Source organism: Oryzias latipes, chromosome 3 (assembly GCF_053564925.1).
Source record: "Oryzias latipes strain Hd-rR chromosome 3, Olatipes_Hd-rR_3.1".
NCBI classification, from domain to species: domain Eukaryota; kingdom Metazoa; phylum Chordata; class Actinopteri; order Beloniformes; family Adrianichthyidae; genus Oryzias; species Oryzias latipes.
Genome location: NC_136239.1, coordinates 21,193,726 through 21,221,390, shown reverse-complemented (window position 1 = coordinate 21,221,390; position 27,665 = coordinate 21,193,726). Strand labels below are relative to the sequence as shown.

Sequence of the window (27,665 nt, the reverse complement as noted above, 5' to 3'; positions counted from 1 at the left end):
TTATACTTCATTGCTGGGTTGCCTATCTGGCAGCAGATAACAGACTGAACTTGAGGATTGATGTCTGTCTCAGATCTGCATACTCATCAAAGAAACCATTTAACTGCCGTTTACATGCACTCTCTTCACACTCAATCACATTAGACCCGTCTCAATCAGGAGATGCTCCAACTCCAGAAGACAATTATGAGGTCTGAACTGTGAGAAGCCAGATTTGACTATTTAAATTAGTTTAACAGTAACAGAGATCTATGAGAAATGTGGGACATTAAAAAGTATGTTTGTCATTAGTGCATGACGGCTGTGCAAAATGAGTTATGTCACCTCAGAGAGCTTCTGTATTTGAACGTCTATTCCTGATTATAAATCTGTTTTTGATTGAATAAATATTTAATATATGTACAGCACTTGGTGATAAGGACACCCAATCAGTCCTTCCCATCCCTCTGGATGTTTTCCTTTTTTGAAAAAAGTTCAGTTTTATACAAACTTTTTTCCTTAAATGATTACGGAGTTTTCTAAACTACAACCAGTTTAAAGAGCCAATCTTTGTTTTGTTTTTTTCCAATTATAATTTCTTCGTTCTTGATTGCCATCCTTTCACAAAGGTTAGAAAACAGAACAGTTTTCTGTTTTTGTTTTCCTCAAATTAAACATCAATTTCACATTTGTTAAAACTGCTTTTGTTTACAGCTGTTGTGCAATTTATCCTATTCAGTCAGATGCAGCTTAAACTGCGATTTAATAAGTAAATACATCTGAATTTGTTTCTGGGTAAAACCGGAGATTGAAATCAGCAAAATTCATTTGCAAACACTTTTAGAGTTATTCGATTTTCTTATGAATAACTCGTTAGTTGCAACCATAAGAATCAGGGCTGAAAAAATAATATTATTAATAATTGTGTATTTAACAATTACTTTATAAGGGATGGTTTGCAATTGATACTGAAATCAAATGGTAATTTCACATGTGCGTGTAGGCTTGGAGATACAAGAGTCTGTTACTTCCAATAGAAGCCCTAACTAGATTTACCTGCGAGTGGTTAAATTAAAAACAATGGTGTCTCAGTTGAAAACAGTATGGGGGGGTTGTGAACACTGAACAGGAGGTGGGGGCTGGACGCTGAACAAAGCTTAGTGGGAGGTCTGACATTGGAATCATAAGGACACATTGTGACTTGAGGTAAAAGATGACATTGGGAGAACAAAGAAAGATGAAGGCAGAGAAGAGGACAGCACAGCTGGGAGCTAAAGAACAATTCACAAATGACTAGTGATGGCTCTGCAGGATATAAGCCACACACACTCCTGACTGTCTGTTTGCAGAGACATACCCTGCAGACCCAAAGCTCACCTTTACAGCATCGGTGTGTTGCCTCTCTTCAGTCAACTCAAACAGGCACAAAAACACAATGTGTTTCTCACACAATCATGCAATCTCAACACACATCCATGGGTTAAAACATACCTGCTGAATGGTTGAATGCATTAAAAGCCTTTGAATCAGAATCACATAAATCCTTTTTAAATGTATTTAACAGAACTGATGTATTGGTCTGGTTCATACAGGACTAAAATGACTCAAACTTACTGTTTCTTTAGGTACGAGCCATTAAGAATTTAAAACTAAGGTAAAATGGCATTAAGATTAACACTCTTGTTAACATTCCTGCCTTAATCCTAAATCAGTTAATTAAATAAGACTGCATATAAAGTCTGGTTAATGCTTACGCCCAAAGATCAATTATTCCATGAAACCCACATCCAATATTAATTTACAACCAACAGGCTACATTTGGGAAATCCTCCAAAATTTTCCTTTGACTCCAAAAATTCTCATGGATTCATATATTAAAGCAATGTAGGAATATATTACTATTATATTAAGAAATATTCTGCGTTCACAAGCTGAAGCAGGATCTTTCTCCTGTGCTGTTCTTCCATGTCAACATCAAACTCTGGAAAAAAAAAAAAAAAAAAAAAGAATATTTCACCACCTTATTGACTCTGACTGAACACCCATTTCAGCTGCAGACGCCATTCTGCAGCAGAGCACAAAAAAAGAGAGCTCAAGAACCTGAAAGGGAATCAATGGCCTCAGAGATGTTTGTGAAGATGAGTGAAAGGAGAGCACTCAGGTGACAGCCTCTCCCATAGAAGTGCCAATCATGCTGCACAGCACCCGCTGACTCTGGAGACAACACCTCTGACCAACTGAGAAGTTATTGATCTCAACTCACACTTGTCTTCTGCACTTCTAGAACTTACGTTTTCCTCTTGTCTTTTTTTCTTCTTTGCTTCTCTCTGCCTTATATCTAAAATTTCTCATCAGAAATAATACTTTTTTGGTAAAATATTAGTTAACACTTTCCTTTACTTTCCATATCAGAATGAAATGAGACAGATTGGGGTTAGTGAAGAAAGATTTCACCAGGAGGAATTGAGTAGAGGATGTTGGATTTCTCCTAATCATTGTATTTTTTTATGTTGCAACGGTGAAAAAACAAGTGCAGACACTAAAAGAAGCCCTCTGAAGAATAGATTTTTGACAGAAAGTCCATGCAAGTTAGACACTTAGGAAGCACCATTTCTCCTTCCTTGCAGACCGGACAAACAAATCCGGAAAGAAGCGAGAAAAGTCCATCTGAAGGTGAAAAGAGATCAAGTTAAGAGTTCAAAAGTCAGAATACGGAGTGGAAATAAGAAAGGTGCAGTGTGAAACTAGAAAAAAGCGTAAAGGTATAAAGATCAGGACTTTAAGAAGAAAGTTAAGGAGTCAAAAAAAATGCTTCAGAATCCTAATTCTGTCTTTAGACAGATGAGAGTTTACTGAAGAAATGTCAGATCTGAAAGAAATTTGACCCAAAAAATAGATTTGTCTCCTTGTGTGACAGCAGCAGTAAACATTTTTTATAAAAGGTCTCTGCGTGAAACGTTACTTTAGAGCTTGTAAAAGCATAAAGATTGGCAAAAACAACAGTGAGACGTTGAACAAGAATTTCTAAATATCGAATATCTACTGTGGATCTTCAGCAGGAAGCTGTAACAGGACTTCACTCTGCTTACTGCTGCATCTAGAGTGCTCTTTAGCTGCACAGAATCACAAAAAAGTGTTAGCACTTTGAGTGTTCAGGTACCTAGATCGTTCCTGGAGCAACATTGACAACAGTGCTGTTTGAATCAACACAGACACATCATGATTTTTGCTATGCACCAAAAAAAGAAAGAAAAACAAAAATCGGAAATGGATAAATTTTACTAATGAATTATAACTGGATGAAAGTTTAACAAATAATGATTAAATAACTAATAAAACAATGCTAGACTGTTGTTAAGAGACAACTGTAATAGTCAGTGTGTACAGTAGTCCCAGTGAGGATCAATAAAAAAATTAAAAAAAAATCTGAGCAGAAAAGCTAAATAAGCTTTTTTTAAGAAGTACAAAAAAAACTGACCTAAACATAATTTACCTCTCTGTTTTTTATTATATTCTTTATAAAAAAGAAAATTAGGAAAAACTGCACAACAGCAAAAAAGAAAATCTATAGATGGAGTTGATCTCATATTTCTGAATGCATTTTTTTTAAAGGCTAGTGTTCTGCAATTAGGTTCTTTGGACATGTGATCTTAGATCTTAACATAATTTTTAACATATCATCCAACCCCACACCTCTGTACACATGTTTGTTGAAGGGACCCTGGCAGCTGGGTGGGTAAGGTACATGTCTGATAGTTTCCTTGGGAGCAGTGAGTGCGCATGCGTGTGGCTTAGGGGACGGTCTGTGGTGCGCTGATTGCATGGGTTCTCATTATGTGGCCAGTGGCTGTAATGGTGTGTGACAGCAGCGTGCTGTGCTCTGGATCTCTGTCCTTCCAGCCTGCAAAGCCAATTAAACACACACAGCCCCCCCCATGCTCTCCCTCTGCCTTATCCAGCTTTGCTCTCCATCACTCCATTCTTAGCTGGAGCCCCTTCATACCTCCTCTCCAGCAGGAGCACCAGCACCCTTCCTGGTGAAGTCGAACTCCATTTATGTCATTTGTGCCCGATTCCTTCTAACCATTTGTGCACCACATTTCCAATCTCAACACATTCTCACACTTTTACTTTTGGCTTCCTCTTCCTTTAACTTTCACTCATAAGAGTTTGTCACCTTGATGCTCATCTCCTTGTGGCTATGCAGTAAAGTGAAGACTGACTTTTTTTTACTCCATATTTTTAGTCTGTAAGGAGTGAAAGCCTCAGATGACAGCTTTATTCTGTGCTACCTCACACACACAAACACACACACACACACACACACAGACACAAACAAACACACACAAACAAAAGAAAAATAGGAAGAGAGGAAAGAATGAACTACTTGGTTCCTCAAGCCCAGAGCAGTCACAACCACTTTGGAGGAAAAATGCCCTGCAGCACCAAAAGCACACACAATCCATTTATCACTCTCTCACAATCCCCCCAAAATCTGAGCATGTACACATAGAGTTCACATAAATACTTGGTGTGTACACCCGTGCAACCAGGACTGCACTCCTGATACACACCAGTTTGAAAGTGAATGTGCAATTTATTTTACCAATCATGAAGCACAATTATTAGCAGAACTCTTTGTTCTCCGTGGTTTTTTTTTGTCTCTCACCAGTTTTGAACCAGCCATCATCAAGGAATGCCTGCTCGGTCTCCTGAGGTTTGTTCCAATATTCTTTAAAGACAGATGGACCTCGAACCAGGAGCTCCCCTTCTTTTCCCTCAAGGCCCGGGCGTACCTGCAGCATTTTCAAAGAGGTAGGCGAAAAAGACCAGCAGGAAATGTCTGGTGAGGAGTTGAAGTTACCCAAGACACATTTAAATTATTCCTAATCAAGCTCACTGATTTGTCTGCTGCAGTGACATGAAACAACAGTTAAAATGATAACGCAGTGATGAGCGCCAGAGGGGAACTTAGCTAATCAGTGCCATGGGTGGGAATACCACTGCTGTCAAGTTACTTTTGATTGTTGTCAAGCTGAGTGGAGGGATAATATAAAGTGGCACTGCTTGCTTTTTTTTCCTTCTTTCTAAGACTTCCTTGCTGTGTCTGTCTCATTCTACACCATAGCTCCCTAAAGTGCTAGCTGGCAGTAAACTTTAAAAAGAAATCTGGAATTGATATTGAGCTATTGGATCTTATCTTGATGTTGATTATGTATACGTAGATAAAACATGAAAGAAAAAAAAGAAGAAAAAGTGGGTAGAGGCTTCAACTACCTCCAAGCTTGGATCGGATAGTTGGAAACTTTTATATAATGACGTAACATAATTTTTAATATTGGTTAAGTAAGACAGTAAGATAGATGTGATTTCAAACTGTTTTACTGCTATGATGACCCCATACTTCTTGTCCTTTACCTTACTGAGCAGTTATCCATGCATTAAAATACGTAGTGCTTTGTTATACCTATTGTCTGCATTCAGGTGGTAAATACAGTATTTTCTGAAGCCATCACACACTTAAATACAATACAAAAGTATTTAAGTAATTCGTTAAAAAAAGACATATTTTAGAGTTTAATTTTTGTCACGGGCAAGTCAAAAGTAGATCTGAGATATTAAAAATACATTTGTACTGGGATCTGTTTACATATTAACTCCAAACCATAAACAAAAATTAATTTAAGGGCACAATAGATCATTGTGATTTTCGACTAACATGTGCAACATTAACATCTCAGAGAAACATTCGTGGATGCTGACTGAAATCAGTTAGCAGCAAATTAAATGCAGAAAGACATTAATGCCACACAATGAAGTATTTGTTTATGCATTGCAATTCATACTTAAATATTTAAAAATGACATTGCACATGGTGGGTTATCTAAATAATGTGCAGCCCTCAACAAAATAAAATCTGATTAGAATCTTGTGTGACCACCATTGGGTTTGAAACAGCAGCTGTTTTCATAGCAATGTTAGGATATTACAGTAGTATCTTACAAAGTCTCTTCTAAATATTGCACCAAACCTGTAGTTGCAATCTTAATATAATTGAGAAATTCCCAGCAGGAGAACTGAAATGTCATAATCAGTTTGAGCAAATAATGTCCAGACTTCATGCATTCAGATCGGGGTGCTTGTTCTCGTTTTCCAGCAATTCCTGCAGTGCCTTCAGGACAGCTGTTGATCACCTGGATCAGGTGACAGTACTGGAGTAAATGACACAAACATATTTTGCTGTACTTTTACTTTTCTGAGCTGGTCTAAAAAGGTATCTTTCCTGAATTTTGATCGATTGACAGAAGATTCAGCAAATCAAAAAAGTACTGAGTGAAAACAGAGCTGGAATCTCCATTATTGAGTATGACACAAACCAGGCAGGAAGTGCCAACCTTTTATTTTATTAACGAGAGTTTTTATTTTCAAAACTGCTCATATTTAGATGGAGTGGGTTCGTTTTTCTGACTGGTGGGTTGCCCAGTAGGTGGACTTGACTAAGTTTCGAAGACTACTTTGCCTCACCCACTTGCTATTCTTAGAACATTGTTGGGCTGAGTGGACCAAACTCCGGGTCACGTGCCCATCCTGCTTTAGGCTTCATTTTCGTGACACAAAGCTTCAAACTGGAAACTACCTAGTGGTTTAATTTCACATAGAACCAGTGTTAATATACAATATTTGAACTGCTTCCTGAGTTCTTTTTTGCTTGCATGTTTGTCACACTAATATATTATAAGTCGTGCAGATCATGAGCAGAAGTTTCACATTGGATTGTGTGTGACCAGGGTTAAAAAAGACCACCACTGGTGCTACTGGCCTATAGAATGGTGGTGGAAATTGGACTACTATTGATCAAGGAGGAAGATGAGAAAGGCCTGTTTATAGAGAGAAAAAAGGAAAGGCAAGAGTGTTCGACTTAAGAGTAGAAACTTTGAAAGTTGGGACTTTGACGGAAAACTCAAGAGTTGGCCAACATGATGGAAATAAGAAATGTGGGTTTAAAGTACCAAAAAGACCCACAGCCAGTTAACACAAAAACTTGAGTTCAGCTGTTGGTACCAAGAGGAACCCAATAACCCTTTTACAAAGAAAGTGATGCCTAAAATTGTTGTATAATTTGAAGCATTTAAGTGAAGTGAAAAACAAAACAAAATAGAAATCAGGAGATCTTTTACATTGTATTTTAATTTACCAAACAACATTTAAAGATCTTTTCCAATGGCTCTGTATGTATTATTATTAATGTTTTACATGCAGGGTCCACATTCATTACCTGGGTCTCTTTGTGTGTTCCCTCCACAATTGTTGTGTGGGTTGCATTACTCATGACAATTCGAACCTCCACACCTGGAAGAGGCAATCCCACAGCTCCTGTAACCATTTACACAAAGAGAAAGCAAAAAGAAAATGATCCATTAAAGCAAAATGTCAGGACTTCAGGTTTTCCCAAAGATAGTTGAGACAACTGCAACAGTTAGTGAGGCATTTCTACCGAGGGAGTCTTTTGCTCCAACAAACCTTCATCTCCAGGCTCTGACTGGTGACTTAAGGGCTCGCTGAGCTTGTAAAACTTTAAACTGAAAGCAATTCGTCTCAGTCAAGACCAGCCAGCTTAGTTAGACAGTAATGGGGATTTCAGGGCGAAGCCTGAGGCAGCTTTTTTCCTGCTTTTTTCATCAACATGAAGTCAATGTTATAAAATAGAAATGATTGAACATTTGTCCTTGTTTGCACTTGTGTGGCTCCCGATCTTACAAACAGAAACTGAATGTGCTGTCATTTATCCACTGACGAATGCTGGACAAGTTATTCCTCACAAAACCTCTAAGAGTTACCAAATTATTGAATATAAGAGTATTTTCTATGCAGATTTAGGGAGCTCATAAGGTTGGTTCACCTTTGCTTTAAAGTTGAATACATTTTTTTAACCTATGCATTTAACTCCCATGTTCTCACTCAAGCTCAAGTCTTTGTCCTAGTGTTGAAGCTTCATTCTTTAAGTTCAGTAATTTTTTCAGACAGCAAAAAAAAAAAAAAAAAGCCTGGTCCTTACAGGTCTGAATGTTGTCTGTCCTGTTTTGTACACTAATGGCTTCTGAGCAAGGAGCAAATCATGTACAATTTTGAAGATGACTGGAGTTTCTTGTCTCTTTAGTTCTTTTTTTTCAGTTAGAGGTTATGTTTGGTCAGAATGGTAGAGTTTGAAAATGACTGACTTGTGTTAAAAGAAAAAGGGGGGGAAAAAAAGATAAAAGTTACGTAAATTTAGATTTGTATAGTCTTTCTATCTGGCATTTAGTGAATGACCAGTGCTAATAGGACATGGAAGTGGCAGAGCGGTTGACCTCTGATCAGAATATCACGGGTTTGGTTCCTACCTTGCCTGCATGTGTCGATGTTTCCTTGGGCAAGACACTAAACCCCTTATTGGTCTTGGTGGTTATAAGTTGGTGCCAGGTTTCGGCAGCTGAGCTGCCATTTGTAAATGAACATGGATGAATAGGACTGAGACTGAACGCCTTTGGCCTTCAAGGAAGGTAGGAAAAGGCTATACAAGTATAAACCATTTACCATTGAGTATTTAAACATGTTTATTGTATTTTCTCTGTTTATGGATAGACTACAATACCATTTTGTTCCCAGGGAAAACCCATCTGTATCATCAGTTTTAAAAAATGCAACAAAATTCAACAGAATTACTCAACATAAATACTCTTTTTTCATTAGTATTTGATCAAAAATGCAACAGCGTCTATGTTCATGTTCTGAAGAAGTCCCTAAAAGTGCATCACAGGGCCATGCAGTACCCAAAGGAAAAGTCTCTGAGGGTCACTCTTGAATTTTGTATTTTGTAAAGCACAGTCACAATCCCAACAATAGATAGTCAATAGAAAATGTCCATTTTTCAGCCTCAGTCTGGATCCCTCTTAATCTGGAGCAGACAAAATATTCTACTTTGATTTCTTCTACTGAGCAAAAACTATACCCCACAAAATGCCACTCAGTTTTAATATTGACAGTGCTTGCTGTTCCTTGTTAAATTCAAAAACTATATCAGGTTGTTTCAGGTAAATAGAGTTGTAAGCTTATGCCTAGATGAAAGACTTGCCTTTACTTCAAGTATTTATGAAAGTTAGCCTTATGACTATATGTAATTTAAATGAATCACATGGGCCTGTTTAGTAAACCTAGCAAAACACGATACACTGCTGATATTTTCCGAAAAGGTTGTGTTTGGCTGTTGGTGCTGCAGGGAGACAGCAGCAGAAAGAAAAAGGGGAGTGTATGAAAAGAAGAGGGAATTCTCCAGTGGTAAACAGTTATTCAAGGGACTATCAGTATATATGTATAGTAATAAACAATTTTGCTAATTCATTAGTAAAGGAAATGACCAGAGATCCCTAATTAATAGTAAAGTAATATGAGCTTCTATTTAGTGCCTCAAGCTTGATTCTTTGACTTGTTTGCATGTTTTGTTTGTTTTTTGGCCACATTATCTTTTCTTTCCCCCTTAAACTAACTAGAGCAAATAGATGCATCATCTGGTTTCTGCTTGGTATGCTTTTATTTTTTATGATTTGTTTTAGTTTCTGTGTGAGAACAGCTCTCTACAAGTGAAGTCCTAAAAGCTTTTCATTATTGTTACTGAGAGACCAAATCGTAGCCTTAATGACTCTTTTTCACTTAACTGACTTATTGTGAAGCATAGAAAACACATTAAAGGGTATTTAGTAGAACCATTTTTAAAGTTGGACAGAGTACAGTCGTTTAGTCAGAGGTAATGTGCAAATCGTTAAAGTGAAGGGTTAATCAGCCTCAAATGCTGTAACAAAAGAAAAACTTAAACCTGCATAAGTAGTTAAGTTTGTTTTACAACATGTCTTATTGCAGACTGTTTTCTTAAAGCATTTAAAGATGAAAATCATCTATGTGGTGTTATTTTTTAACATGTTCTTGTGGCATTTTCTGATGATGGAGCACATGTATAAACAAAATTAAGTCTAAAATTGCATTTCTGAGTATTTCTTTATTCAAATCCCTGTGAATCAGTAGCAGACGAAAAAAATGCTGTTGGAAAAAGTTTGTAGACATTAGTGCCTGTGGCGGCGGGCCACAAGCTCCCTGTACCAGTCATTCTGACGAACCCATCGTAGACGACTAGATCCAGGTACGTCTTTTTTTTACTTGTCTGAGAATCAAAACTGTACGAAAGGATGGCTCCAATATTGCTCGCTGCGTTTTTTGTTGGAGGCAAATTTCGAATAAACTACTGCCACTCTACAGAAAGTATGTCATAGAAAACAACCCAGGTTTTCTGATTTTGCCTAAAAATGGTAGGAATCATTATTAAAAGACCACTGGAAACGCTTTTGAAATAGCTCAAAAGATAATTGCAGTGGGACTTTAAAATGGGTCTAAAACGCTCATCTGGACTTAGTTTTTTAGTTGAGGACGTTTCACGAGGCCTAACTCTCTCTAAATAACTTTGATCAAAGAATTAAATCACAATCAGCACAGATTGTAATTTGTGACAATTGTTTGCAATTTTGAGTCAATCAAAGTAATAATTTCCACATTTTTTGCTTAATCCTGGAACCAACCCCTTCAATATTTTGTCCCAATATTAGAACTAGAAGAAACTTTAAAGACTCAAACAGTTCTGCAGAATCACCAGGACTTGAGCCACAGGCAAGAACTGCTGCAAAAAATGTCAACAAGTGAAGCAAACTCTGTCTAAAAAAGATTTTTAGACTTTGTTCCTTAGGAATGGTCTGTCATCATAACAAGAATATAATGTAATCTACATTTTTGTAAAAAAAAATTAAAATCTAAAAGAAAGATAGAATGGAGTAAATTTGTAAGATAAATTTAACCAACATGACTTATTGAGCCACTTCAAATGTATAAATCTAATGAAATATCTGTCAAATAAGTTGCATTCACACATAATGAGTGAGAGGCAGAAAGAACATAGTGTGTGTGTGTGGGTGTGTGTGTGTTTGTGCGTTTGTGTGTGTGTAAGGCAGGGAGCGACTTCACGGCACTATCCTTTTGAGAGTGCTTCCTGCGGTTTCTATTGATCCATTTTAACCTACTTAAAGACGAGACAGGAAGCCAGCGACTCAAACAGGCACACGCTCGGGCGTGCATACACACAAACACAAAACACAGACACACAAGTATTTCCTTCAAGTGCAGCCGCAACATCAATAGAACCACAGACCTCTTTAAGATATTCTTAATAATCGCCTGAGAAAAATCAAACACTCGCTCATTTTTATTTTTATTTTGACAAAGATCCCCAGACAACACAGGATCCCAACAGGACAGCAGACATGGGGTTGCCCAGTTTGCTTGCTAGCTGATTAGTGTTACCTGTACAAAGAAGTTCTGATAAGCGAGGAAGGGGGGAAGAAAGAAAATAGCAAATGTCTGACCTCATTTCATCTTTGTCTCTGTGTTAGCGAGGGAGCGGAAGTTTGGGGATCGTGGGGGTTTTCTCTGACATGACATCAGAGAAAACTGCTCACAATAAACAAAACACACAAAGCAAAACGCTCAATCAAAGGAGCGCGGGAAGGAATAAGTTCAAAAGCAATAAATAATGCAGATGATCACTACGTATGCTTCCTGTCTTTCTGTCATGTTACAGTTCAAAACAAAAAAAAGAGGCAAAATGTCCTCAGCTGAATGAATGATGTGGCCTCAGCTAGAAAAAATACTTAAGAAAGTCAAATCCCAGCTAATGAAACCAAAAAAAAAGGAAAATACAAAATAAAACGGCAGTGAAGCTGCTGCTTTCCATAATATCACTTAAACATTTAAATTGTGCCGATGAAAATAGGGTTTTTGGTGTTTTTAACAAGTCATTGTAACATTTTTTTATTATGGAAAAAATAAGTTACGCTCAAAATTGCATTTCTGATTTTTTCTTTATTCAAATCGTTGCAAATCTGGCGAATCAGACAAAAAACTGCAGTTGGAAAAAGCTTGTAGTTATGAGTTAAAAAAGCTACAATCAGCACGCCACAGGCTCCATTTGCATCCACTAGTAAGACAAATAGATCCATGAACGTCTTTGTTTTCTTCGTCTGAGCTTCCATCTGGCCCAAAACTGTAAGGCTGCATTTCCCCGATATTGCTCGCCATTTTTGTTGCACCAGTTTTGTTAGGTTGGGGATGTAGGCTGTAAACTAGCAGGAGAGAGTGTAAAAGATGGATGACGGGATGAAGGGCAGGGCTACTCCCCGCCTACAGTCCCGCCCACAACTCAGACGCAAATTTCTAATGAACTCCTGCTGCTCTGCTGATACTGTCCTAGAAAACGAGAAAGGTTTCTGGGTTTTTGGCTAAAATCTGCATTGTCAAAATTAGAGGGCCACTGGGAACGCTTTTAAAAAAGATCAAAAGATGACCTGAGAGAAAGAGTGAATAAACTCAGGGCTTAGGCAGTTAAAATAGCGCACAGTGTTACACCCTGTTAAATAATCAGACTGCAACAGAAAAATATTTTAATCTAAACGAGATAAGGACCAAAAGAAAGATAGAAACAAATATCAGCTTCTTTTTGTGTTTACATTTTATATTAGAGCCTTTCATGTGGGTATTTGCTCGTGGGTAAAACAAAAACTGTTGGCAAGTACTAATCGTTTTTTTCATTTCACAAACACAAACCCTTGCCCCCTTTTCTTTGGGATTTGAGGAATAAACAAGAAAAACAAACAGCGTTCAGAGAAAACGTCCTTCCGTTCTTATCCAGTCATCATTACTCATTGCTTGGCCCTGTGCAATTTTCTGATTACATTTTACTTTGGGGTCATTTTCTCTCTTCACTTTAATAGCCACATGCTCCTCTGTGAAATGACATTTACAGCACGCCAAACCCTGGTCTATTCCTGGGCTTTTGATTTCCCAGTGACAGGCCTGACAACTCTTCATTTATCAGTCATTTTTTTAAAGACTTCTCGACGTCTGATTTCTGGCTGTGTGATGGACTCACACCAGACATGTGCATTTCCTTCCAAATATGTTAGCTGAAAGCTTTTGAGGAAATGTTACCCTTGATTTGATTAGTTGCAATTTATGTAGGAACTGCTGCAATCAAATGTTAAACCTTTTTTTGCTTTGTTCGGGCTTTAGTTAATCAAGCAGGTGGGTTGAAAACTCGAAACTGTTTTTATGAATGATTTGTGATTATATTTAAAATTGTGATTTGTGATGCATGGCGTCAACAAACACGGGATTTAAACATGGGTAGGTGTCTGGGGCTTCTGTTTTTCCGTGCAGGTGTGAGGGAGCAATGAATCCCAGTTACCTGGAGTGCGGGGACCCTTGAGAGGGTTGGACAGCGCCATGCCGATCTCTGTCATGCCGTAGCGTTCCAGCAGCGTGTGTCCTGTAATCTCCTCCCAACGCTGCAGGGTGGGAAGAGGAAGAGCAGCTGAGCCAGAAACCATCAGCCTGACAAAAGATGAAAACCTGTGATTGAGGCACGCTGAATAAAGCTTTCCAAGGTTATAACACAATGAAGCAAACGTGCACAGGCTTTGTGGTCATAAGATCTGCTCGTAACTTCTGACGCATCTGCACCTCTGTGTCCTGTCCTCCAGTCATGTGTGATGGAGGCACTTTGCAGAAATCAATAAGCAGGAGACTGTGTTTTCTTGTGCTCAACACAACTATTGATTTCTTTTTATGAAAAACATAAATATACAAAATCACATCACGCCGGGAACAAATTACTGCCTGCACAAAGCCAGCAGAATAAAAATGCAGGGAAATGCACACCTTTATGAAACAAACAGAACAAAAACAAGCACAAACATAATGAGGAGTAACAGATTTGATGTGGATTCAATACATGACAACTCAAAGGAAAGCAAACATCAGACCTTGGGGCTTTGCAAGCTTTTCAAAAGCACTTCAAGTGTGGATGTTGCATGAGGTGAAAGGAACAGGTGTGTAGCAGCTTTCTAAATGCAACAGTGAGAAAGTTATAACTGATGGATCCTCCGACTGTCCAGTTAACCAGAAAACCCAGAGTTGTGGCCGCAGCAGATGCAGGAAATAAATGGCGCTTAGAGGAAATAAAAGTCGGGTAAAGTGTTGGGAAGCAGCACTTTATACGACAAAAGCGGTATATTGTTAAAGAATCCATCAAACGTATTTTAATTTGTCTGTTGACCTAAAAATGTGCTTTAATATTACGAGTTCCCTTAAAAATACAATCAATCGTTCTGATATTACATTGCATTGACTGATTTAAAACATGGGTAAAAAAAAATAACTCTCCATGATTATGAATCAATAAGGTATGTCACGATTTTAAAATGACAAACTTTCAGTAACTTGCATTATATTTGCAATCCAAAGTTCAAATATAGCGAATGTTAAGAGGAAAAAACAATATAAAATAAAAACAACAATTTGATGTCCTTGACTTAAAATAATAGTACATCATATAGTTTAAACGTTATGATGTATTGTAAAATACTAAAGCAAACAGTGACTTAAACCCAATGTGAATTTGAAATAAATTAGTACGATTGTTTGCTTTCATTGTCTTATTAAATTACAAGTACCGGTATTTCTGAACAAATATTTTTCCATGCATACAAATATTAAACTTTAACATCAGCAAAGGATTTTAGGCCATTCAAACAAATATTCAGATACCAGTTTTGAGGGAGAAATTAGCGACATTTTCATGGCCTAAAATGATTTTGAAATATTTGAATATACAAACCTATGAAGGAAAAATGCCTAAGAAAACTGCTTTACCATTTTAGGAGTTTATGAGCAAAAGCAGACTTAAAAATGTGATGAAATATCCCTAAAATATCAAATTAAATGTAGTATAAATGAGTGACTTTGTTTATTGAATCATCCACTTTACTAATGTGTCCTTTGATGCGTTTTTTTTTTTTTACTAAAAAGCAGAAGCGGTTAACCATTACCTGATTCTGTCTTTGCAGACTGCTTTGATGAAGTCCTTCACATGTGTCTGCGTGAAGTGCTTATCATAATACTGAATCAGTTTGGAGAAAACAGTTGGCACAGCCATGAACACGTTAACCACCGGAGCGTTGGAGCTCAAAAACATCTCCCACACCTGCGGAGGAAAATGGAAAGAAAAAAAAGAGAGACATGGGGAGATAAGCGCAACACAATTCTAAAAGAGAGAAAAGAAATGAGATAAGGAATGGTAGAAAGATAGGTAAGAGGAGCCAACAAAGGAGCACTGAAAGCATAATTCTTATATCCAGATTTAGTCCATTAGAGCGCAAAAATAGCCTTTTTTTTTATTTCATTTGATGCGAAAGGCAGAATAGAGTTCACAACAGGCTTTTGTTAAACCCATAAACACATTAAAAAACAGGAATAAAAGGAAATAAGTCTTGGTTTGTAAAGGTCATGGAGTCATTATAAAACTGAGCAGCTAAAAAAAAAATCGCATCTCAGCGTGACAAATGTGACTTTTAATGCCAAACATGGAATTTGACTGTTGGTTTTTTTGTTTTGTGGTCAAGTTTCTTAAAATATGATTGCCCAAAGACAATTTTCATTAGAATTTCAATATTTTTACATAAAAAAATGTAGTTACATGACATATGTATTACATACATATTATTTAGTCCAGTAAGAGGACAGAGTAGGCTTTTCACTAGTTTTTCTATTTTTATTTTCTGGAGAGGGGGTTAAGGAGGGTATAGAGTGAGATAATCTTGGAGTAATGAGGTATAATGAAATTTAGAAACACCTGGGTCTCCATTTTCCTTCTTTCTTTCAATAAACTCTTTAAAAATGTCCCAGGGATCAGTGGTGTGGATGCCTCTTCCCTCAGCTTCTAATTGACACATCATACAGTAATAACCCTCCACTCCTGCAACTATGCATCCACCTAAAACTAATATTGTAAAATGTTTAATGTCTTTTTTGTAAACTGTTATGGAGCCTCACTGTGTTAAAAAGTACGACGGAGTTTTAGGGCCACGGTGAGGAAAAAAAATTCTGGCCAACATGACGAGATTAAAGTCGTCATGTCGACTTTAATCTCGTCATGACGAGAAAAAACTCGTCGTGTCGAGATAAGAAGTGTCACTCCATCCAGTTCTCATATACAGTCAATGGCTGGACCACAACAAAATGAATAATTACTTTCTCCTGGAAAAGCTCACCCAGTTATTTTCATAGATTTCCCAAATATTCATGCAGAATCATTTGCAAGCATTAAAAAAGCCATTTTTGAATATCACATGAAATCACTTCTCCAAGGACAGAGCCACATCACAGAAACGCTCCCCGCCCAATCCTCTGATGAGAGGAGGGGGCATAGATCAGGTGAAGGAAGGCGGCAGCTTCCCTTCCCTTTAGAGAGGATAAAATATTCTTGTGCTTTCTCTTTTATCGCCCTCACTTCCTCCTTGCTTCTCCTCTCATTTCCCACATGCTTCATTTTCATTGTGTTCTTTTATTTTGACCCGACACATATTCCCCCATCACTCCCCCCCTCCTTTTTTTGGACTTGTCTCTCTGTGACATTCACTTACCTTCTCCCTCTATCCCCCAATTTCTTGCTTGACTGCCCCGGCAGTCTGTGTCTCACACACAAACACACACCAAAGTACAGACTCTCAGAAAAACACAGTTATTCCCATCATTGCCTCACCTTTAGCCACTTTCCTTTTAATGTACCGCCACCATTCCTTCCACTCCTCCTTTATTCCACCCCATCCCTGCCTCATTTCATCCATTATTAACTAAACTGTCCTTCACTCACTCTCTCCGTCTTTAATAAACAAACAGAACTACCATTTGTGCTTGCTGAAAACTTGAAAAGTCCCTGATCCTGGATTTAAGTGAAAAACAGGCAAGTGGCTCCTTTTGGATAAAAATATTGCAGCAAATCAATTTTTTTTTCATCACATTAAAGGTCTTCTAAAGGCAGCCTGACTATCCCGTCATCAAAGCAAGAAGACGAGATCTCTATGTATTAAGGATGCAGCAAATGACTCTCCCCACAATTTAGGTCACACCTCAATGTTTGGGTCACGGTTTGTTCCCCTTCGACAAATGATTTGCATATTACGAAACAACAACAAATAAAACAAAAAAAAAAAAATGTAATAAGCAAGTACTAATAAAGAAAAACCTTTCAGTTGGTTTTTTACTAAGTTTGTTGTAATATAATAATACACTGAATAATAGATGGATGTTTGGCAGGTTTACTTAAACATTTATATGCAGTAAAAATGCAATGATTCATTTTTACCACGATTTGGTTTAATGATGTTAAATAACAGGAACTGTGAAATCCCCACCACGAATGGACAAGTGGACCCTAAGAACCAACGAAGCTAGAAGTGGACCTCTACTTGTGGTAGAAAGTGGATCTAAAATCTGTGGGCATCTACAGTTCACCTGTAAGAATACAAAATAAGACTTTGTGCAGGGGGAAGGATTATTAACTGAGTGTGCCCCGACCACTCTGGGGGTGTCTATCAAGTGCAGTGGAGCGCTTCCACTAAGTTCACTCTGGAGGGGAGAGTAAGGCAATTTATGTCTGTCAAAGAGCTGGTCTCCACCAAGGGGACAGGATGCAATGAGAACCCGAATCCACAGCCTGCATCCTATACATTTTCATGAAGTGAGCGTGCCGGTGCTGGACACCCCCGCCAGTAAATTTCATTGTCTTTCTATTCACTTTTAAAAACCTAAAATGTTTGAAGTACAGTCATTTTTTTCAAATAATACATATCAGAACCTTTCCTTTCTGAAGTGGACAGACACTGTCATATATTATTTCAAGTTTGTGTTTAATTGATGAAGAAAAAGCACATTAAGGGAAAAATCAACATCCTATTTTCATCCGAAATCATGTTTTATCCTCAAAGGAGATGTTTCCAGTATTAATGTCTCGTCTCAAAAATAATAATAATTTTTTATTTGCATACCATCAATACATAAACCATAGAGGAGAATCTACAATAAAGAATAACAATAGTAAGACTGTGATTTGCTGAATCAAATTATTCGATGAAAAATTCTGGCCACAACCTTCAGGCAAAAATTAGACAAAAATCCATTCTGGTCTGTGTAAACTAGACTGACTCAGAGATCTAAGGAACAGAAGAGAGCGTCTATTGATCATTTTATCAATGCACCGTAATGTCACAGAGAGAAATAAAGCTTTTTTTTTTCTGACGATGAAAGGAGGGCTTGGTGGTTTAGTGTACAAGGGCAGGGATAACAGCTGAATACTGATAGCTGTGTTGCATAGGTTGACGGATACATTTGTCCTTTTAAGACCTTTTTTTTTTGTGTGTGTGTGTCTGCCTACAACGCAATCCCAGTTTACAGGGGAAAATGCACATTCGTTAAAAAACTTGTACATGCGCTGCTTTAAGCCCACACGGACACACAAAGAGCACTGTCCTCCCCCTCTTCTCAGGGCTGAACAAGTGCTATCATCCTTCAATGTCAGCTCATCGATTGATCTGCTGCTTAAGCCGCTGCCGTGAGTCGGCATTGGTCAGATACAAAGCCACACAGGGCAATTCATCACTGAGCCCCAAACCTTTAGTTTGACAGTCAGCGAGGGAAGAGGAGAATGAGAGGGAGGAGAGGTTGATAGAGGGCGAGAGGGAAATGGAAGGAAGGAAAGAGGGAGGAAAAAGAGCAAGGGGAGGAGCAGTGTGACAGAAAAACATAAAAGGAGAGAAATAACTAGGCTTCTTTTTTTATGCAACAGGATGTCATCATAACAAGCATGGAAATGCAAAGTACTTATTGTAGTTAACTAAACTTGTGGTCCACAAAGTGCTGCTGCTGTGCAGGACTCATAGAAGCTAGCTCAACAAAAAAGTTTAGGACAGCATTGTTTTAGACCTTCTGGGGGTGGAATTCCGGCAGCATGATGCAGGTGGCGCCCACCCAGAGTGGGCACAGAAGCTTGTTGATGATGCCATGCACGTGGTGGAGCGGCAGGGTGTGGAGAATGACATCATTGTTAGACCACGCCCACTCTGAAACTAAACCCTGGACCTAAAGAGGACAGGATATGGAGGGTTCTGAATACATCTGCAGAAAACGGCTTCAGTCATTACAAACATTTATTGTGAGGATCTTCAATAAGCTCCTGTTTGCTACTCCGTTAGATTTCTGATTAAACCTGAAAATAATGACATCATTTTTACAGTTGCTTCACTATGTTTCAACTGTTAAGAAGAGAAAATGTTTTATATTAGAAACAAAAACAGAAAATGCTGGACTTTTAATTACAAACAGAGATGGAAAATGTCCAAATAAATACAAAGAGAAAACAAAATGAAAATACTAAAATTATTGCAACCACAATGTGGCAATTGAACATGCAATTTTATTTAAAATTTTTATTTTTTTATTTTTAACCCTTTAATAAGTTATGAGATTTTCTAACTCATAACTTAACTTAAAAAGACTTATGATTAATTTTTTTGCTAATAAAATTCTGATATAGAGAAAGTTAGGAACCAAAAATATTAATCTGTCACAAAAACATGAAGCATGTGTTTGGACTGAGGGAGGAGGCTGCAGTGCCTGAAGGACCCAGCTGGGATTTGAAGCAGGTCCCCCTTACTGATAACCACTTCACTACCGTGCAGCCAATTTTACACAAATTACTATTATTATATTATGATGTCATCATATTATTACATATAATATTGGTATACATTTACTAACAACAAGTAAAAGGACGTGATTTGAGTTTTATTTTACAGTTTAAATAAAGTGTGTTCATTTACCATGGCTTGGATGCTGCTGTGTGTATGCAGAACCCCTTTAGGGCGCCCTGTAGTCCCACTAGTGTAGATGATCATAGCAGGACGGTCGGCCCAGTCTGTTATTGTTGTCTCCTTATCACTTGTGTCTGTGTTCTCCAGAGTGTCTAGGTCAGAAGTGGGGGGTAGGATCAGGCAGGGCAGTCCAAGCTTTTGTGCCAGAGGCTTAAGGGTCTCAACGTAGGGATGTGCCGCCACAAGCAGAGAACTCTGAGAATCTGAGATTATGTACTCAAGTTCAGACACAGGGTGTTTCTTGTACAGTGGCACCGCTGTTCCTCCACTCATCCACGTTGCCCATTGAGCCACAGTGTAGGAAGCATCATTTGCACACATGAAGGAGATCCGTTCTCCTCTCAGACCTGCAAAGGCAATGTTCAGAGCGGAGCTAATTCTTCCAGCAAGACCTAAGCTCCTGCAGTACAGTTGCTTGTAGCTGTGTCTTCCACTGCTGTCTATGATTGCAAGCCTTTCCCCAAATGCTGGAGCTCTGCTAAACACAGGTTTTTGGGTTACCCTGGAGGACGGTGCTGTAGTCCATGTGTGAGTCCTTGAAGCACCTAACAGCCGCACTGGGCGCAGCTGACAAAAAGTCCTGTAAAGGATGGCCTTGCAGTCAGGAAAGGTCCACTTGCGAGGGCACCTGGCAACAGCAGCAAGTTTTGTAAGCATGTCTGAAACTCAGCTTTTTAGCCTCTCCGCACTGGAAATCTTAAGATGAATTCATTGCAGGTCTCCTGCACCTGTTTACACAGTAACCTGTAAAGTACAATGAGAATTCAGCTCTGCAAGACAGCATTACAAAAATGGAAACTTAAATTAAGAAGAACCTCCTAAAGTCTGATGCCACCAAGTTACACCTTCAAAAAAAAAAACTTTGTAAGAACCTCTGCAATTTTTTTAACCAAAAACTTCAAAACTTATCCTTTTAAATATATTTATATCTTTCAAATGGACAGGTTGAAGCAAAAATTTACTAATGTGCTTTTTTGGAAATATGGTTTTAGCACTTTAATTTTTTTACTTTTACTTGAATGGACTTTTGATTAAAAAAAATAAATAAATAAATAAAAAAATAACAACTGTTCTCTTATTCCACTGCAATAGGGTATATCTTTTTTTTTTAACCTCAACACATTCCAGGGATGTACAATATTGTCTGCACAATAACTGCATAAAAAGAGAATCTGAAATCTCACAAAAAGACAACATATTTGTAATGGTCACAAAGCAGCAGTGATGTTTAGTTTGTATGTGTGTGGAAAAGTGGGCGTCAGAAAACTAAATATTTTCAACTTAAATCCTTAATACAGCAACATTGTAATGAATAATGGTTCACTGTGTGTAAAATATACGCAACATACATTCCAATAGCATGCCTTATTTTATTTTACACATCAATAAAAACCTTAGTGTTAGACAGAATGAGACAGCCTTGACATTAGAGTAGTTTTTCACTATTGTTTTTTTTTTTTTACTCTAAGAGTAAATACTAACATTTGTTGTGTTGTTATAGCCCTACTTTATTAATGTTTCCATAAAGAAAAAAACTTACTGACTCCAATGTTAGACACCATACACGCCTATGGTTAAATGTATTTTTATATACAGCTTATTCATTTACAAGCTTAGCCTAAAAAACATAGGGGTTTATACAAATACACGCTCTGTTTGTCTGAAGATCCATAAACCCCTATTGTAACAGTACAATCTGTCCAACACAAGAGGCCCTCAGCTCTGATCTGCTTGCTCAGCTGTTTGTACGGGACAAGTTATATAAAAAAAAGTCATATATACTTTGCACCTTGGATTCATTATCCTGCACGTCCTACTGTTGCACTTTAGGTTGGGTTAAAAAGTGTTTAGTGACAATAACGTTTAATCTAGTCTAAACTGGTGCACAGCTAGCTTAAGTAATTAAAAACATCATAAAAAGAAAACCTAAAATACCTATGTATGTTACCTGCTATTCCGTTCATTCAGACTCCAGTATTGTTGGGTAAGGTTATTTATGTGATCACACAGTCTATGACAGCCTCACAATCATTAAACCTCTGGAGATTAAAAACAAAAAACGCTCCATAATTGCATTACAGCTTTTTAGCGACACTACTTGTGAACGTTTATTATTTTTTAGATAAACAAAGCAGTTTAACACTGTTTAGCAAAATTATGTAAAAAGCAATCGAAGCATATAATTTTATTTCTATCAAATATAAAATAGAGTGATCGTTTACTTGTGTTTTGTATAAAAACAATGAATAAAAATACACCAGTTCATACATTTTTCCTTACCTTCGTCTCCCACAGTGAAGGACTGTGCAGCAACATAAACCTCTCGATGTGAAACAGGAACTTTCAACATAGTTCCCACTGCATATCGGTCAGCACACCACACAAGTGGTGGTGAGTACACGCAAATAGTTTACTCTCGTTGTCCAAGCGACACTAAAAACTCGAGTATTTTGTAATTATAATGATATTACGCTATTTGTTTTTATTGATTAATATTTGATTAAATATAATACATGAATATGTACATCAATCTTATTTTTCAATGTTTAGAAATACAACTTTTGTGGCATATTTTAAAATTTGGGCAAAATGTCTTTCTTTCTTATTATATTGTTCATTATTAAAAACTCTAGTGTTAAAGATAAATACAAAATAAAGTTGTAAAATATTTTTAAACAGTTTCATAAATGCTAAATTTACCTTTTAATGCATGAACATAAAAATGATGTACAAGATAGTTAGTAAGAAAGAATAAAGTTCCAAAAGACTGTAGTGTATTTGCAAAACCTCAATGATGTTTGAACCTGTCAACATGTCTTATACTGTTACCTTTTATCTTGTGCTTTGTGACAACATCCCCACCTCAGCCACCTTCTCTTCTGTGATCTCTATTTGACTTTTGAAGACGTGCAGATCCAGTGGAGGAGCTTCACAGCAGGGATAGAGGGGAGGGAGTCAGAGCCACATATACACGCAGCTACCACACAGAGTGCTGTGTTTGGCTTAAGATCACATGCCAGTCCTTCCACTTAATGTGCCAACTAGCTTGGCTGGCTTTATCATCACAGTGCAAGTGGGCATATTCTGCCGCCAGCTGGCAGTCGCGGGCCTCAGATAAGGGAATGGTACAGACATGGCACACGTTCAAAAAGTTTTTACTTCCCTCCCTAAACCCCCTACACTGCAGACAAGGATGGCATGTTCCTAACAAAATTGCCGTCTTTGTTTCAGAGAACTCCCCTCCACTCCCAGGAATAGTATCGTCAAAGTCCACTCGTTGCCATTCGTGGAGACACTGCAGCTACTGCTACCCCTATTTTCCAGATAATGATTTTTTTTGTGCTGCGTCTGGACATTTTTTGACATTTTTAATGAAAGTAACTGCAGCATTACCTAAGGATTTGACGGAAAAAATTATTACAATGCCACATAGGATTAAACGAAAAAAAGACACAGACGAACCATGGTTTCGGATTTGTTTCCTGGAAGTTGGCCATATTTTCAAGATGCCCTGTGTGGTTACGAGAATCTGAGCGAGTGGGAGACAAAGTTAAAGCCACTGGATATAAGGAGGGACGGATCAGGATTGGAGGGAGGAAAAAGCCATCACATGCGTTTCTGTTTACCAAGATGGAAAAGACATGTTTTTGATAATGATTAAAACAGAAAACAAAGGGCAAGCGAACTGGGTAAGCTGAAACCGGTATTCTGCTCCAATGGTCTGAGAGTGCAGGAAAGACCACCTGAATCGGTCTATCCACTGATGGGCTGGGTGGCCGCAAGCCGGCGCCAACTCCCATTTTGGCATAGGACTTGCATCTGAGAAAAAGAGAGGACGCGGACCCCCCGCAGATCTTTGAGGGAGGCTGTGGGGGTAACACAAACCATGGGGAGTACCCAAGCATGTGTCAGGTTGGCATCAATGTGAAAATGTCTTGGCAAGCACTCCATTCTCTCCCCTCCCACCTCAGCTTGCACAAAAACACACTGTTGCCCTGCTTGGAACACATGGTACATCAGCAGCGGCATCTGGCCACGCTGACTCCTGGCAGCTGCGTTTCGTCTTCGCCAGTTGGGAGTCTTGGCACCGCCACTTCATCAACTACCTGTGGCTCCTCTTGGGTAAAAAGCAGAGCCATGAATTATTCCGAGGCTGCAGCTGCAAACTTGACTTTTATCCAAAAGATTCCCAGCAAACATACGGGTGTCTCACAGAACACATGCCACCCACAAACTACTACTTGGTTGACACCATGGTTTCTATCGTCTGCGCAGGGATTTTATCCTCATGTGATGCTAAAGTTCATTTGAGGTGAAAATTTTGCTCTGTGATGGCTCTTCGTGCTTTCTTGATGAGCCAGAATGGAAACTGGAAGCTTACTGATTATACAAGATGGTTTTAAAGCCTCAAATCAACAAAAACAAACCACGTTAAAGGCTAACATCACATAAAACCACAGAGGATTAGTGTTCTTCATCTTGCAACATCTCTTTGTGTTGGAAAACTGGGGTGAAAGATCACCTCCAACACCAAGGACTACACTGATGGGAAATTCTTTTCCTTCTTTATAGTGAATTAACAGATGGCTAACCTCTTGAACTCAACATTCATGTCTTCACATTCCACTTGTAATGGAGCTTTTGATTACCAGGGACATACGCTTGTTTTATTTTGAAAACATATTAGCTGTGACACCATAGAATAATGCCCGACTGGAAAATACTGGCTTCTCAAAAGACGACTTCTAATGAGCTTTTCTAACAAGACAACTCACAGACCTGTTGTGGATACATTTTATCTCTGGGGTGTGTTTTACCAGTCTCTCACAGTTTGTTCAGGCTTCCCTTGCTCTGAAATTGTACTTTCAACTGATTGGGTTTCTTGCCAACTCATTCTTACCTAATATGTTCTCTAGGTGAAGAAACACATTTTTTTTCTACAAGACACCAGTTATTCTGCTGGACAAGATTAAAAGTATAGTTTTTAAGTTTCCTTAATGGAGTTTTTTTTTAATAATTGTTAATCTTAGCAATTATAAAAAATGTCCTTTAACAATCAAGCAATGTTTTGATTTTAATTTGAATGATCTTTTTTGGCACATTTGACTATAAACATAAAGAAAAAATGAGTTAATGTCACGGTTTCAGTTTCTTTTCCTTTGTGTTTTGGTTCTTTTTGTTCTGTGATGTTTCGAGTTTACTTCCTGTTTTATTTTGTAGGGTTTCCTGTTTTGTGTTGTATTCGAGTTTTACTTTTGGTCCCCATCTGTCCTGATTGCGTTCACCTGTGTCTCGACTTGTCTGTGTGTATTTAAATCTTATCTTTCCCTTCTTCCTGTGCTGGCCCATAACATTCTTCTTCCCTGTTGTAAGTCTTAGTAGTTTTTAGTTTTGATGTTTTTCCCCATTTTGAGTTTTCTAGTCTCTCGAGATTGCCTGCCAGTTCTGCAGTGGTTTTGTTTTTATATAATTTTAGTTATTAAACCCCTTTGTTCCTGGAACTCCTGCCTGCCTCCTCCTCTCTGTGCCTGGGTGCTTCTCTCATTCCCCCACGCAACAGTTAATGCTTTTAACTCATTCCATTCTCTTGCTTTTTCCCAAGTGTTTTTCTGTAGATCTTTTTTCGAACCTGTGGATTTGTTTTGAGCTCCTAACTATTCCTTTGCTCTTGTTCAAATAGAGAGATATGTTGTGCCAAAGTCTGTCAATATATGAATGTGTCATTTTCAAAAACAGAAATGCTGTGTCTTTCTGTTAGTCATCTGACAGTGACCCCGTGGGATTTATTTCTCCATCTGTGTCGGTCTGACCCATTTTAGCCCTCGGCCACATCCAACTGTTCCATGTCCTTAACATATGTGAGGTGTCAGGGGGGCTAAGCGAACCAAGGCGGTGCGGGACCTGCAGATATGACACTGGACCCTGCCTTCTCTCTGTGTGCTTCTCTCAGCATATGTTCTGCTTCTTGTGTTAACCTCGCACACTTGTCAGAGGTGTAAATGTTTATGAAAAAAAAAGTTTGTTAAAAGAAGCTCCTTGTTTTAGCCTCCAAAGTGTTTTTCACTATATTTGTCTGCGCATGGATGCTTTCATCTAGCCAGTTTTTTTGCTACTATTAAATTTAACTTTTTCTAAAACTACAATTGGTGTATCTGCTTTTATTGTGAAGCCCCGGATTCAGCACTTGAATGGGTGCACAGACGTGTCTCGCAATCTGCACAGATCACAGCACCAGTCCATGAAGACAGAATTGGCCCATCTGAGAAGAAATTGGGGTATTTTCCAAGTGGCCCATGTTGGCAGATGAGATGGTTTCATTGCACAGAGCCTCAGCCCACAAGGGACCGAGGGGTGTGAGGCACATATGGGCAAACAGGCTGCTGATGAGCTGCTTATATGAGCTTCTCATCATCGCCTCGGAGAGACACATCTCCACCAGAGGATTAAACTGGGCTGTGGATATGTGTTGGCTTTGTTGGCATTGTATTTCCCTGCTTCAGGGGCATTTATGCAGATGTTTTCCCTTCTGGTTATTACACAATGCACTAATTGACTTAAAAAAGATACACTTTCTTTTAGAAATAAGGTTTTGAGAATTCTTACTGTCACAAGCATACCCTTAATAGAGCATGGTTAACCTGTGATCACCCAAAATAAAAATTATTTATCACGGCCTTAAGATTACATATCCACATACATTACATCTAACATCCTGACCAACTGGCTGACGAGATCACATTTTTATGGCATTCCAGTAATGCCTTATTGATTTCCTTTTTTCCCTTTTAGCCTCCACACGTTCTCTGAAAAAGAAGTACACCTTGTCAGTCAAGCAAACAATGCTAGATTGCAGGGTTCCGCTTTGACGTTTACTGTGAAATGGCTCAAAAATGGAGAACATTTACATTTAGAAATTGCTTAAGAGGTCTGGTGGAAGCGACTTAAGACAAGATTGACTCAAGATTGTTTCCATGCATTCTTTCATGCATATATTTTATTGTTTGCATCCTCCACACATGCAAATGCATGAAACTGTTAGCCTGACAAAGTCGCTTGCTCATCCCTCGCCTACAAAAACACATGTGCACAGACAGGCTCTGCGGCTCCCAGGCTGCTAGAGCGGTGTGGAGCTCTCTGGGAAACAGTGGCAGATGCTGTCTAGTGTCCCAGAGAGGGCAGAGCCTGCTGGTGTAGTGTTGTCCAGACTCTCGAGGAAACTTACACCAATAAAAGCGTTACAGTTAGCCCTGAAGATTAACCTCGTCTAAATATTTTCTTTTATGTGACTGGTACTACAAATTCTAATTATCTATTGAGGTAGAAATGAGCCACAGTTTCTTAGCTTGTCATTTTGTGATCTTTTACAGTTTGCTGTGCAGAAATGCTTTGCTGATTGTTTTTTGTTGTTGTTGTTGCACCTTAAAAGATCATGATCATGAACGGAAGGAATTGTTGAGGAGACCGTGTTGCTACGTCATTAACATTTACATAGAAGGTTGAAAAACGATTGAGTCAATTTTTACTTTTACTGTTTTCCTCACTGATTTCAGAATAAAAGCCTGAATAACTCCGAGTAACAATCATTCTTCAACAGATTTGTAATTTTTGCTGTAGGTCTATAAATCACAACACTATTGTTTCAGGCCAGCCTGGTCAGAGATGCTCAACACGGCAAAAAAATGTTGAATATTGTACGCAGCCTCTCGCCTGCCAGTTCAAATCTGCAGCAATTCTGAGCCTGAAAAGCCTTTTTCAATTCTGCCATAAAAAAGATGTTTGCAGTAGTGTCAAGTCAGGTCTAATGAAGCTTTTTGACTGGAGCTTTCTTTTCATTTACAAAGAAGCTGA

At 38.3% G+C, this 27,665-nt stretch overlaps 1 protein-coding gene across 4 annotated transcripts in view; it reads right to left on the bottom strand.

Annotated features, from left to right (window-relative positions):
* Positions 1 to 25,954, bottom strand: part of acsf3 (acyl-CoA synthetase family member 3) — a 40,509-nt gene extending 14,555 nt beyond the window's left edge. For 3 of the 4 annotated variants that reach the window (XR_013654849.1, XM_020713323.3, XM_004067051.5), the window contains exons 1-7: positions 22,098 to 25,954; positions 19,767 to 20,561; positions 18,871 to 19,026; positions 14,940 to 15,094; positions 13,298 to 13,443; positions 7,256 to 7,353; positions 4,649 to 4,775 (exon numbers count right to left, since the gene is read on the bottom strand). Coding sequence is in view for 3 of the 4 variants with exons in the window: in XM_020713323.3 (XP_020568982.1) it covers positions 4,649 to 4,775; positions 7,256 to 7,353; positions 13,298 to 13,443; positions 14,940 to 15,094; positions 18,871 to 19,026; positions 19,767 to 20,474 (1,390 nt within the window). In the remaining variant the exon portion in view is untranslated. Of the gene's footprint in view, positions 1 to 4,648; positions 4,776 to 7,255; positions 7,354 to 13,297; positions 13,444 to 14,939; positions 15,095 to 18,870; positions 19,027 to 19,766; positions 20,562 to 22,085 lie in introns of all 4 variants that reach the window. The other variant, XM_078944397.1, reaches the window with a different exon arrangement.
* Positions 25,955 to 27,665: the final 1,711 nt, after the last annotated feature.